Source organism: Buceros rhinoceros, unplaced genomic scaffold, assembly GCF_000710305.1.
Source record: "Buceros rhinoceros silvestris isolate BGI_N320 unplaced genomic scaffold, ASM71030v1 scaffold7686, whole genome shotgun sequence".
NCBI classification, from domain to species: Eukaryota; Metazoa; Chordata; class Aves; order Bucerotiformes; family Bucerotidae; genus Buceros; species Buceros rhinoceros.
Genome location: NW_010419316.1, coordinates 35,656 through 48,956, shown reverse-complemented (window position 1 = coordinate 48,956; position 13,301 = coordinate 35,656). Strand labels below are relative to the sequence as shown.

At 44.8% G+C, this 13,301-nt stretch overlaps 1 protein-coding gene across 1 annotated transcript in view; it reads right to left on the bottom strand.

Moving 5' to 3' along the window:
* The window catches only part of LOC104495837 (engulfment and cell motility protein 1), a 99,522-nt gene extending 86,426 nt beyond the window's left edge, over nt 1–13,096 (bottom strand). Inside the window, exon 1 of the mRNA XM_010138867.1 lies at nt 12,963–13,096. Within this exon, the coding sequence (XP_010137169.1) occupies nt 12,963–13,070 (108 nt within the window). The 5' untranslated portion in view covers nt 13,071–13,096. The remainder of the gene's footprint in view (nt 1–12,962) is intronic.
* Nucleotides 13,097–13,301: the final 205 nt, after the last annotated feature.

Below are 13,301 nucleotides of genomic sequence, written 5' to 3'. Positions count from 1 at the left end.
TAACGCGAATGTACAGGTTTCTACCTCCAAGGTCTCAGTCTGACATGTGGATTTTCTGCTCAGTGGAAAACATCTGTAACATCTGTGGCAGCTGCAGAAGCCCACCCACCCAAAGCCAGCTGCAGAGCTGTGTTTGCTGTGAGCACAGCTTGTCCTGGTTTGCCTTGGTAATCCCGGCCAGCGCTGCAGCAGCCGTGCTCACGTACACGCATACTGATAAATACCGGCTGATTATTAAATTTGTCAGTTCTGACTGTAGTCTTCCTGGTCATTTGAAGAGAGAGAGAAAAATTTAATTTCTGACAGCTCTGGTTCTCTTGTCATTACTCTCTAATTTTAACTGCTTACTAATGCCGTGCATGAGAGACTGGGCCCAGAACGACTGCGAATGGTAGCTCTTCATTTTTATCTCATCCTTCTCATTACTGTCCCAAATTGCAACACATTTTCATTTCAGCCATTTACATCAAAAGCGCAGCAAACACAGCATCTAACCACTTCATTAACCTTTAAAGGATGTAAACAAAGGGAAAATATTTTGTTTAAATGAGGAAGGTCCTTTCACCACGGGGGAAAAAAAGAGGCAGGTCTACTTGCTAATCCAATTGTGAAAAAGGACATGAAAAAAAAAAAAAAAAAGACAAGGCTGTCCTGTCATTAAAGTGCTGACAAGTGGGCTGTGGGCTAAGTTCCCACCTCTAGCACTAATTTTGCAGGCAATGTGCAGCAAGACATCATTCCTGTATTACTGGTACTCAATTGAAAATTACTCAACATCCCCTTTCCTTTCTCCTTTTTCATCCTTTGTTTGATCTGTCAGTTTAAATGGGGGTCTCCTTTGGTCAGGAACCCGTGCTTAAAAAAATACCTGAAACTTCCTGGCATGGTGGAGTGTCAGCCTGCACATGGAGCCAGAACCTGTAATGCAATGGAGCTTTAGCTAAAGCAGAGCTTTGTGTTAAAAAAAAACCAAACAAAAAACCCAAACAACCAACCAAAACCCACAAAACAACCACCACCCGCAAACCCAATCCTGTAGTAGCCAAACATCGCTCTGAAATCACTACTCGCGTTGCCTGCTCAAATACGCTAGCGAGTTGCTGTGGTTCGAGGAGTTTCCACGTCAGCCGAGCTGCAGCAGCAGCCAGAGGGGAATATTGAGTAAAACATACTTAGCTAAATGTTACCAAAAAAATTTTGAGGAAATGTTTTTGACCCTGCATTTCTGAAGGGGCTCGAATGCCCCCGAGTAATAACAGTTCGGCTGTCAGAGCTGGGACAAGTTGGAACTGCCTTAAAGGGGTCACCGCAGTTAACGGCGAAAGCCTGACTTCTTGAAAGCAGCTACTGCCTCCGTCACACGCATCTTCTGCACGCGAAAAAGGTTTCTGACAGTGGGTGATGCTGCATCTGTGTTTGTTTCAACGATGATTAATGATTATTATTTCTCCCTGTTTCATACTGGGTAAGAAAGGAATTTTTACACATAGAACTACAGAATAACTCATGGTGCTAGAGAGCCCCAGGCATCATCAAGGCCTGCAGACACAGCAGAGAACCTCAAGCTTAAGTCAGGTTGCTCAGGGCATTGTCTGGGTGAGTTTTGAGTTTCTCCAAGGATGAAGATTCCATAATCTCGCTATAGAACCCGTTCCAGTGCTGCACCAGTATCAATAGTTGGGAATATTTTATCCTTACACCCTATCCGTTTCCTTTACTGTGACTTGTCTTCTTTCACTGTGTACTTCTGAGAAGGGTATGGACCTTCTCCTCTGCTTCTTATTCAGAGAGAAAAAGAAGATATGACTGAATCCACCGGCCTCCTCCCAGCCTTTTCCAGGACGAACAAATCTAGCTTCTTCACATTCCCCTCAAACACCATGTGCTCCACCCTCCTTAGCCATCTTGGTGACCCTTTGCTGGACTCGCTCCATTTCATCCATCTCTCCCCATTACCGGGGCACAAAACTGGACAAGTCTTCCAGCTGCTGCCTCACAAGTGCCAAACTGCAGGGCATGATCCCCTCCTTTGACCTGCTAGCTATGCTTTAGCTAATGCAACCCGGCATGCAGTTAGTCCACATCACACAAGGGTGCACTGCTGATTCATGGCAGCATTCACTCACCGACACAGCCACCACCCTCCAAGCAAACACCTACAAATACATTTGTAAAACATGAAAGTACTCTTTCTGAGTCCCCAGGTTGCGTTGGCAATCACCCATCCTCAGCTTGCTGTAGTGCAGAAATTGATACCGAAGCCCCAGACATCATAAAAATCAAAACCAGATACTGAAGTGTTACTCTAGTACTAAAATCAAGAAGTGTAGAGAAGGAAATTAGAATCACCAAATTCTTTCAAATGATAATAACTAAAGTAAATTGAGCAGCTATGAAACATCCTGTTCTCTGAAGCTTAAAAGCAACAAGGCAATAAAAAACCCCTAACCCATGCAAATCTAAGTAAGTTTTATGGAAAGATTTTCTTTCTTTTCTTCCCAAACAGAACCATCAGTTTAAAGATTTTGCTTTAGCTGGTACCTTAAAGATATTACACAGCGAAGGACCATTTAGGCCCTGTAGATAACCGAAGCCATTTGCAAGCTGCACACATACAACACCTTCTACCTGAGGTTTATCTGCCAGATTGGTGGAGATAGCTTTTTTCTCTAAGAAAATTAAAATTTGCAGCCTACTGTGCTCAGAATTAGGCTGGACAAAAGAAAACTCAGTTCTCTGCCATCGTTATTAAAATGTTGTATTTACACCATTACTCACGAGGGAAGACTTTGTTTGTCCGTAGCTTCCTTTTTATTAACACCCTCCTTAAGAAAGGAGGATGCGTGGCATGAGCCATGCTGTTTCTCCAAGGAAAGGAGACAGGCAGAAGACAAGACTGGGGAATAAATCCTGTGGGCGGTCAGATTATTAAACAGGGAGAGAGGCTAAAGGAAGCTTCACTAGGAACACAGGGAGAGATCCAGTAAGATTTCTTCATCCAGTCACTGGTTTTTAAAAAAAAAAAAAAAAAAAATCACATACAGGCCTTAAAACGCAGAATGAGGATCAGTTATATGACAATCAGAGCAATTCAGGTTTAAAGAGAATAAAAATCACCAGGAAGAAACCAGCCCTTTAACAACTTCCAATCCAGAGCTTACACAGAAGAGAGTTCTTGGAAGGAATCTGAAAATCTTGACAGCTGTGAGATTACATCCTTCATCTCACACATCTGATTTTACAAAAATAAGGATGTTCCATTTTCCTGCTTGGTGACTTCTGAGATGTTATTCTCACTACGAAGAGCTGACCGATTGCTTCTGAAGAGGCTGACAGCGTAACCATGACACAGTGAGATCTGTGATTTCCTTTGGACTCGTGGTTAAGTACTACAAAACCTTCTAGGAAGCCTTTGCTATTCAAGCCAAATGGATACAGCTTCAATTTTTAAGTTCTGGCTGCTGAGGTTCTCGTATCAGCAACACGACAAAGATCAGCCACTTTCCCTGAGAGAGAAAACTGAATTCTGAAGATACATCTCCAGAGAGAAAAATCGCCATAAAACTCAAAGCGTGCGTAGAACCATTTCCCCAGATCCTTCCGCTCTTCTAGACGCAGACCTGACAGTCCTGACACAATGACGGTTCTTGAGCATTTCAGTTTTATGGCCATGGCATGAATGTCTTCAGCTGATGCGGCAAGATCTTTAATCAGCTGCACTAATGTCTTTTTCAAGCAGTCTGACACAGAATTTGGTATTTGTTTCCTCACCCGTCTCTGGTGTTTGGGTTAATATTTATTTCTGTGGTATCAAAACTCTCTCCTTTCCTGTGCTCAGCTTCTAAGGTGATAGTCCTCAGATTTCAGATGTATGACAGGGGGCCGTGCTTCTCTGCTCGCTATGACCAACATATAAAGGTAACTTGAGGAACTGGGATGGAGCCTACCAGTAAATTACCTCTCAGTCACCAATAAATCCACAACGTTTTTCATATGGCTATTCAAATCGACACGGTAGAGGTGAAAGGGTAAAGAAAAGGGGCCTCACCGCTTTCAGAGGCACACACACCACTTTCCATCCTCCAGGAAGCTATTTTGCTCTCGGTGGAAAGGTGGCAGAACCCAAGTTCACACGTCTCGCCTTCACTACCATTCCCAAGTAACAACCACACCTGCTGTGGTCTCAAGCCCAAATATTTTGTGGGGAAAAACCTAAGACTTCCTTCAGAAAGTACACGCTAAATCCCTCACCTCCCACCCTTCTCTCTTTTCCCACTCACCCAGTGTTTGGGAACTTGGAGGACAGTTCACGTCAGCCCACCAAGGCCCAGCGTAACCAGTGATCACTTAAGAAAGCCTTGGGCAGCCCACGCAGGACTAACGCTGCTACAGCTGCCCCGCTGTCCGTGCCCAAGGTAACCTGTGAAAGCCACCAGAGCACGGGGGCAGCCATGGTGTAGGCAGACATTGGTATAGGTGGCGTGCGTGAAGGAAAGGAGAGCCCGTCCGCACCCGCGCACCCTCTCTTCCTCTCACTCCGGCTCCCAGCAGCCCTCCCCTCCCACAGGGCTCCGTCCCAGCCAGTCTCAGCTTATGCTGGTACGTTGGGTAGCAGGAGCATTTTGTCAGTGCTGGACAGTTACCTCATGTGCTAAAAATAGAGACACGCCGTGGCAGCAGCAGCAACGGACGGGCAAACGCCTTTTTGATGGTGACTGATGTATTCAATCGGGACAATATGCAAGATGCAAATTGCGAACAATGAAGGACACTTGTATAAGGGCAGATGAGAGGAAAACCACAAAGCACCCTGGCTTTGCATACAAGACACGTATGAAAGATTTCTGCTGCTCTTTTCAACCACGGTGCTATTTAGATTACAATTACTTAAAGCGAACCAAACAATAATACACGCTCTTCTGCTACCCTAAGAGGGCTATAAAAATCTCATTGTCAGCTGCATCATTCATCACGATAACCTCATTTCAACTGGCACAAAATCTCTGAGACACCACCTCCCCCACCCTTTCCTTCCCTTTTTTATTTGCCTATAATAAGGTCTATAGTCTGGGGAGCTCTCGGGCTGAATTCCATGCATTGTGATTCACAAAATGAAAATCTGGTATTTTATGCCCACTGACATTCACATCAGCAGCAACTCATGCAGCAAAAAGCCATATGCCATGCACCTCTGATTTAACTGCACTACAAACACACATCCTAGAAAGAAGAAATAGAAATACAGAGACAAGATCTGATTATTATCCACACTTTAAGACAGGAGCGACAAGGGCAATATCACAAAACACGCCGTTTCGGTGACAGTTCCAGTTAGGTAATACCATTTCCCTGAGCGACTAACACACTCCACACGCGAGAGAGGATCCTTCCCCAGCGCAAAAGGTTTCGGCAGAGCACAGAAGCAGCGGTTAGCACAGATAACCTGCGCTCCGTGTTTCTTCTCTGGTTACGAGACTTTCCACTCAATCATCGTTCTGAAGGCTGAGATGTTTATTGGGTTGATCAACACCCACAGAGACGAAAATGAAGAGCACTTTGAAAATATGAAGCACCAACAGGTTTTAAAATTGCCATCTCCAGGGTGTTAAGCAGACCCGTACGCGTTCGGCAGTAACACACCGACTTCATTAGAAAGGTGGGGGATAAAATCCACTCTGCCTGTGACAGCTTGGTTTGTCACAAGTAAGAGATTTCACTGTTGAAGCCAACAGCGACTTTCATCGCTGGGGAAAGGGCAAGACAAACAAGTTTCTGACCAAGGAATGGATTATATGAAAATACTCTTTTCCTTTTCTCCTCCTTTTATCAAAATTAAATAACAGATGTTTTGTTGAGACACCCCTTTCCTTGCCTTGCCTCTTTCTTGAAGAATCCCTCTCTTTCTTAGCATATAAAGGGGTAGAATTTCAGCTTTAAAAAGCTTTTGCTTTCAAGCCTACGCCCTCCATGGAATCATTGTGGATGTGATCACTGGAGACAGATAGCTCAGCTAGGACAATAACAAGGTACAACCCTCCTATGAAAGACTTTCGAAGCCATCTGGCAAAGACAGAAAATAGTAAAGATACTATTTTTAATGAAAAAAAGAAAATCTTTGAACAGAAAAATAGTTACTAAGCTACAAAGTGCAGAAAAAGGGCAAACGGTGCTCCTTTCTCCTGTGTTATCCAGTCTCTGTACTCCTATTTCACAAATTATTTTTTTAAAGATACACTTGCATTCTTGACAATGCTAATCAAGACTGGAAGATGTTCAAAGGGAAGCAACCAACCAGATTTAAACACGTAATACTCTTCTTCAGTTCCTTTGAGCATCACGGTCCCAACCTTTGGGGTATGAATATTTAAATTTAGATTTGATTTTTATAGGCGGATGCCTCGGTAAGTGGAAGACGGCATCTTCAGCGTCTTAAACACCCCTTCTAAGGTTCCTGCAGCCAGAGGCAGCAGATGAGTAATAAACTGGCTCTGACAAACGCAGCGGGACACATGTGGCGATCTGACAGGTGCAGATAAATGCACAGAGATGCAGGAGACTGAACAGAGCCATCCCTAAATGAGCAGCCGATGAAGGAATAAACCTGCAACACCCGGGCCACGAACGGCAGAGAGGGAACACTGACCAAAGGCCAGGGAAGGGTCTTCAGCAGGCTCACAGGCTCTCCCTACACCACAGGACATCGCGGTGCTTAAAACAGACCCGTCCTAAGGGAGGGGCTGCTAATGGAACAGACCCGACAACCCTCCTGCACCCCAATTATGCTTGTCTAGGAGATTCCCTTTGTATCCGGAAGGCGTTGTGGGTTTTTTCTTCAACCACATTTTCTCTCAAAGCTATGCAGCAGATTTGCAAAATGTTAATTGCTATACTTTTTCTTTTTATAAATTCATGCATTACGCAATTAATGATACAACATATTTATAGCAATTATCTGTTTCCAATAAAAGTTAATAAAGTGCTAATGGCCTCAGGTGGGAAAATGTGGAATTTAATTTGTGCTAATCTGCCTAAGCTTGGGGAATACTGAATTCACTCTGTGTGAGAATAATTTATTTTCAGTATCCCTGCCTGATATAAACAAAGCATTGCCAAGGGAAGGCGCAATAAAGCTAACAGAGAGGTGCAATCATTCCACCAGCCCAGCGTTTCCCCACAGGTAAAATGCAAACAGAAAATCCTTCCAAAGCTCCTCTCAAAAGGAGTTAAATTCATCTGCTTCAGACTGGTGAAAAAACACCCATAAGAAAACAATGAATGTTTTGGAGAGCATCTGTGGAGAGCTACTTATCATCCCTCTCCCTCCTCATCACTGAAAGGAGAAGGGGGTGATGAACAGATTTACAGACTGACCAAAGGATTTTACTTCCAAGTTTGTTTGAACTCATTTTTCTCCTGTTTGAGATAACGGTTCTTTCATGCTCCCGGAGCTATCGTGTGCCATCCATCCTCCCTCCACGGGAAAGAGGGGCACAGACCCAGAGGAAGGACCACCTTTGGGGCTGGGGCTGGAGCTGCTGCTGCAGCCCGGAGCTGTGATGAGGTGATGGAGGAGGCTGGAGCAAACAGCCACGCATCCCCGTTTGGCTTTTGGCCCTGCAGCTGCTTCACCGGCAAGGCTCTGGGTGTCTTTGCCTCCTTCCTGTAACTCGGGCACCTCCGCAACGAGCAGAAAAGTGCAGAATCTTGTGGTGCCAGGTCAGGCATGGAGCTGCCGCAGCAAGGGCTAGCACTGGGACCACAAGGTTGCAGCCAGGCAGTGTTTCAGACAGGGTCTGTGCACAGTCTGCTCCTGGAGTCCCCCCGATCTGCAGAGGTCCTGGGAATGCTGGTGAGAGCTCCTCTGCCACATTGCTGCTCTGGCCCTTTCCAAACGACCCTCCTCCCCTTTTCTTCCTTCTGGGTAACTCACGTTATCTGATGGTGGTGTTGACCCTCACCACGTTTCCACACAAACACCACTCACACAACTACTCTCCTTAAAAGCCTGTCCTCAAACACTTAGTCACATTTTGAACCTAGCCTCATACAATTGCTCATCCTCCAGCTGCCGAGAGCGTGACAACACTGGAGAAGCTGAGGAACCTGTGGCGCGGCACTCCCAAACCGGCAGCGAGCAAGGAAATGGTATTTTTCAATTTTATGCTATGCTCGGTTACCTTTTCTGTTATCTTGTCACAGAGCAAGGAAAAATGTTGACAGGGTCTGACCACGAGCAATAAACATCTTTTGTGCCTATCAAATGTCTCAGTGTGTGCTTTGGTATTTAATTACAGGACTCACACAGGGCATTTATTGTTTGCATCTGCTGCCACTGTGAGCAATGTCTACTCTAGTGATTACCACGCAGGACAGTTTGTTACGTGTGTACCTGTCAGCGACATGTATTATCATCTTGCTGAGCTGACCCCACACCTGAACGGGGATTCAGCGCTGTGGCTTTGTCACCGAAACAGCCGGTCACTTGGGGTACCCAGGCCTGCCACTGTAAAATGGAAACACTGAAAACAGAGTTTTCGGGGGGGGATGAGAATATTTTTCTTATTACAAAATAACTCTTCACAGAACACTGAAAAACTCGTGTTCTATACTACGATGATCTCAAACACATGGCCAGCGGGCAAAATAAATTAACTAGAGTTCTCAGTAATGAGAAAAATGCATCTGCGGATATTACCCAACCTTGTCCTACTTTCCTATTCCTTAAACCTGTAGTTGCAGTGAAGGCAGTAGATTCTGACTTCAAGCACTATACACCACAGGACTTCAAAGTTTTTCAGTTTTGGCATCCCTGCTTAACTTCAGCCCGGTTGAAACGAGAGGTGAGTAGTCATTTTTGGCCACCTAAAAACCGAAAACTAGGCTAACGCCCTCATAAAAGCAGCAATCTTTGTGCCCAATCTCTACAGAGCAACTTCAGAACCTTGGTAGGTAAATCAAATCATTTCACCTCTGTCTTTCCACACTGGGACTGAAGCGGTATTTTTTATTCTTCGTGCGTTTTTGAAGATGGCACTACACTGGGCACAGAATTACCAAATTGGTCCTATTGTTCTGCAGGTCTAATAAGACAAGCTACGGCTGGCCCTGCAATTAAAATAATCTGTTTTGCCCTTCCTCCTATTAGCATGTGAATTTCCAAACTACAAACAGCAGCGGACTGAAATCCCTGGAGACCAGAGATAAGATGATAATCTTGGTCCCTACGTAATGTCTGTGGTCTCACTGCCTAATGTGAAACAACCTGTATTTCACACATTTTAGGGCAACACAAGTGCTTTTACTTCAGTACAAATAGTACTTTTCCATTGGGAGTATGATTTCATTTGGCCCCATGGAAGGAATCTTACAGTGGGGCGGTTACCTTCAATTCCGCCTACCATCACGTAAAAAATAAACAAAAAACCCTCAACCAATTTAGGTACGTCTTAGCCTGTGTGGCAGCAGGGCCTGATTACCCTGAGCGGAGTGTAGGCGGTCCCCACACGAGGGAAAATTGACTGATGGGCACCTTTCTAAATGGGCAGGCTGGCGAGGAGGGTTTCCAGATGCTGGAGTGAGAGATAATTCGGTCCAGCTTTCTCACAGTCAGCACTGACTCCAAAAATCAATACGCTTTCAAGATGCTTTCTTCTGCTGCGGTAAAACATGGGTGATTATGTAAAGCTTGGAGACAAGATTATATTTTCAAAGTCATAAACCACGCTGGCTGCTCGCAAATGACTGTGGAGGACAGAGCTCGTAGAGTGTCCTTTGATCATCTGTAGGCTCCAAGAAAAACAAAAAGGTTTCAAATGGAATTGTTGCCACTTGCATGTCTGTCTATCCAACTGCATCTTAATTTCTCTAGAAAATTCAGCAGACATGAATTATGTATGTCTTAAAATGTTATAAAGGCATAACATAAGCTTAGCTGCCTGGCTGAATTATTCTAGTCAAACTGTAAAAAAGGTTTCAGGTCTGACAGTATCGTACCATCTCCATAGAGACCCGAGGAGTTTTTCTAATGCGAGAGTTGACAAAAGGTGTCTGGATTAATGAATGAGAATCAGGGCGACAAAGCACAAGATCATAAATGCTTCACTAAAGCACCATAAAAATCTTCCAAGTACGAGCAAAGTGCTGTTTTGATTATTTGTTTGGAAGCTTTAAAAATGAACCAACCTATATGCAATCTCCGCAGCATGGACCAAGGAACCACAGATGCCATTCTGTCATCAAAAGAAAGTCTTCATCTGATGCTTACAAAAACCGTTGAGAAGCGGCACTGAAACCTGAGGGGAAGTATTCAATCCCTTCTTCCAGGGCTTACCATCCTCCAGTGCAAGAGAGGAGGAAACGAATCTCTGTATGTGCACACAGCCCTCCTACAGCCCTACAGGCTAATGTGATTAATCGAAAGATTAAAATTAAACAAAAAGCTCCTTTTTCTTTAATTATGATCAAAGATCAAAGCAAGTGGATTAGCTTTTTAGCAGAACCTCCAGGTCTCAAGACTTACAATCCAATATATTGACAGCGTCCAATTTTGTTCTGGAGATTTGGAGGGAGAAAGGGAAGATGGAAGAAAAAGAACGATCCCATTGGCAAGGTGGGTAGTAAACCGTGGCAAAGTGGTGTTTCACATATTACCATGACAATGAATTATTGAAACTGAAAAATAGTAACACGAAGAGAGGATGAAAGAGCATTTCTCCACAGTAACTAAGCTACTGCCTCTCAGGAGGCCGGCTTGCTTCCCATTCACTCCTGAAAGCAGTGACCCTCCTGGATCCACACCACACGGCCTTCAGCTGCCCAGTTTTGAGAAGGAGATGTATAGAAACAGGTACCCTTAGCACACAGGGAAGATGCAGAAAGAATTCCAACACGCTGCGATCACCGGAGCCTCTGGCCAAGTAGGGATTAAAACCAGTGCTGGTTTAGTTTGGTAAAGCCATGAGCGCTGGCAGCTGTCACCCATCACCCAGCTGGGTAAACCCTGGGTACCACTACATCACGGATCGTCCCCCACAGATCCAGAAGTGCTGCACGAGCCCACACAACACCACAGCTGGCTTCGCTCACAGATCCCTTTAGACATTTATCAGTTGAGTAATGCACATGTCATTTGAAGCGGCTAAGAGCACAAAAATCTCCTTATGACTAAAAGAAAGGATTTAGATAAGCAGAACTTAATTACCGAACTGTTAGAAATGAGAGTCGCAAGGCTTTAGCATTCCTCCCCTTTACAAAAACTGGTACAAAATCAGGAGTGATTTCCTCACGTTTGATCCTGGGTCCATCTCTCAGGCACCACAGTGCCACCACCAGACACAGATCCTGGCAGCACGATGGCAAATATTTCAGGTTTGCCCCATGGAGTCGAGGATCACCTGCACCTTCAATGGCACGTAGGACCTACTGCCCGCCTTGCTGAACCTGAAAATGCTGCTGGGTGGAGTCACAGGATTTTCAGTAAGAGGAAACACCAGCAACAAACTAGTCAGATCAGAGGGGAAACTACCTGATCTTCCACCAAGCTCCACTGCAATGCCTAACGCTGAAAAGGAAGTATCTTTGTTTTATTTTTAGGGGCACCTGGGCTGTGGCCAGAAAGAGGGTTATCCTTGTCCCGAACCCCCGAGGATTACTAATCATATACCAACTCAAGCTGTGGGAAATTACGTACCGCAGTGTTTCTTCTACTGAGAGGGAAGGCCTGTAAGTAACCGGCAGTTGTTAATACATTTGTTCAAAACAACCGTGTATTATGGAGTAGTCTCAAAAAAGTTGTTGCTTTTTTAAGCCCTTTACGTCAGGTTTCTACACTGTCTGGTGAATTATCTCGCTATTGCCCCTTCTGCACTCCTGGACCATTAGGCAGGAGAAGCGTGTCAGAAATTCCGCACAAGAACAAGCCTCCACATCATCGAGCTACAACACCACACGTTTCAGCCTTCCCTTCTCTCCGCTGCCTGGGCTTTGGCACTGCTGACAACTCTCTTATCTACAAGAACTCCACAAAGGTTATTCCGTGCTGTGTCCCAAGGATTCACCATCGCTCTGGAGTGGAAAACGGACATTTGGACCAATTCGAAGTCAGGTACCATCATTCTTACTAGCTCTCACATAACTTTTGAGCCTGGTGACTTCAGAGAACTTGTATGGCATGTGCTGACACAGCACCACAGTCTCACTTTTCAGTCTCAGCCAACAGCTCTCTAACCAACATCTAGTGTCAGGGAGAGGCTCACGATCCAGTTAAAAGATCCCAGCAAAGGTATCAGGGCCAGCTGGCCACAAAAGCTTGTCGTTCTTACCATAGATACTTTTCAGCCTCCTGGTAAGTCAGACAGTTAAAATAGGATGTCGAGGGACCATTAAGACAGACAGCCCTGTTCTCCACAGCTTTGATAGTCAGGAGATCGGCTGAAACTTCCAGAACTGTCTTACAACAAAAGGGGTGCAATACTGAGGAGGGTTTTTTGTTTGGTTTTGGGTTTTTTTTTTTTGTTTTAGCAGGCTAAACTACACAGCACTTTGCCAGGACTATGTCCACTCTTGAATATTTCATCACTTTAGTGCTCACATGAAATGAAAGGGATGCACAGAATTACCACTGCAGTACGTTCTTTGCATTATTTACAACCTTAGAGGCTGCAGCACTTCAGCATAATATTGGTAACATAAAAAAGCAGAATTTCCCCTCAAGCCAAGTCTTCAGTTTCACAGTCTGCAGTGCAACATGATGAAAAAAAAGGCTGTGAACCTCCCTTACACATCCCTTCCCCTACCTCCACTTCCTAAACGCTGTCCCTCTGATATGCAAAGAATCTGAACAGATGGAAACTCCACAGCATTCAGCAGAAGCGGGATCAGTAAACCCCTGTGCCTCTAGGGAAGAAGACGCAGCCTTGTTTCACCATCCTGCCCAGTTATTCCCACCCCACCCTTTTTCTTGCCTTGTTAAAGTCCTCTGAAGTTGCCCTCATTTCCTTCCATGTCTTGTTCAAGAGCTGAATGCAGATACAGAAGAACTCCTCAAACGATCTGTCATGGGTGAAGAACATGGGATGGAAATCGTTGCAGGTCTCACTGGCTAAAAACAGAAAAACAAGGAGGGTGGAATAAAACATGTACAGGCAGGAGCTTAAAAAAATAAAGCATAAAATACCAACAGCCACAGAATTTAGAAAACACTGTAACTGAGAGGAATCCCAGTGCTAGCAGCAGCCTTGGTCTGTGGTCTTAAAGACAACGAAACATCGTATAGAGCTGGTCTGCAGGAGACCAGCAGCAAG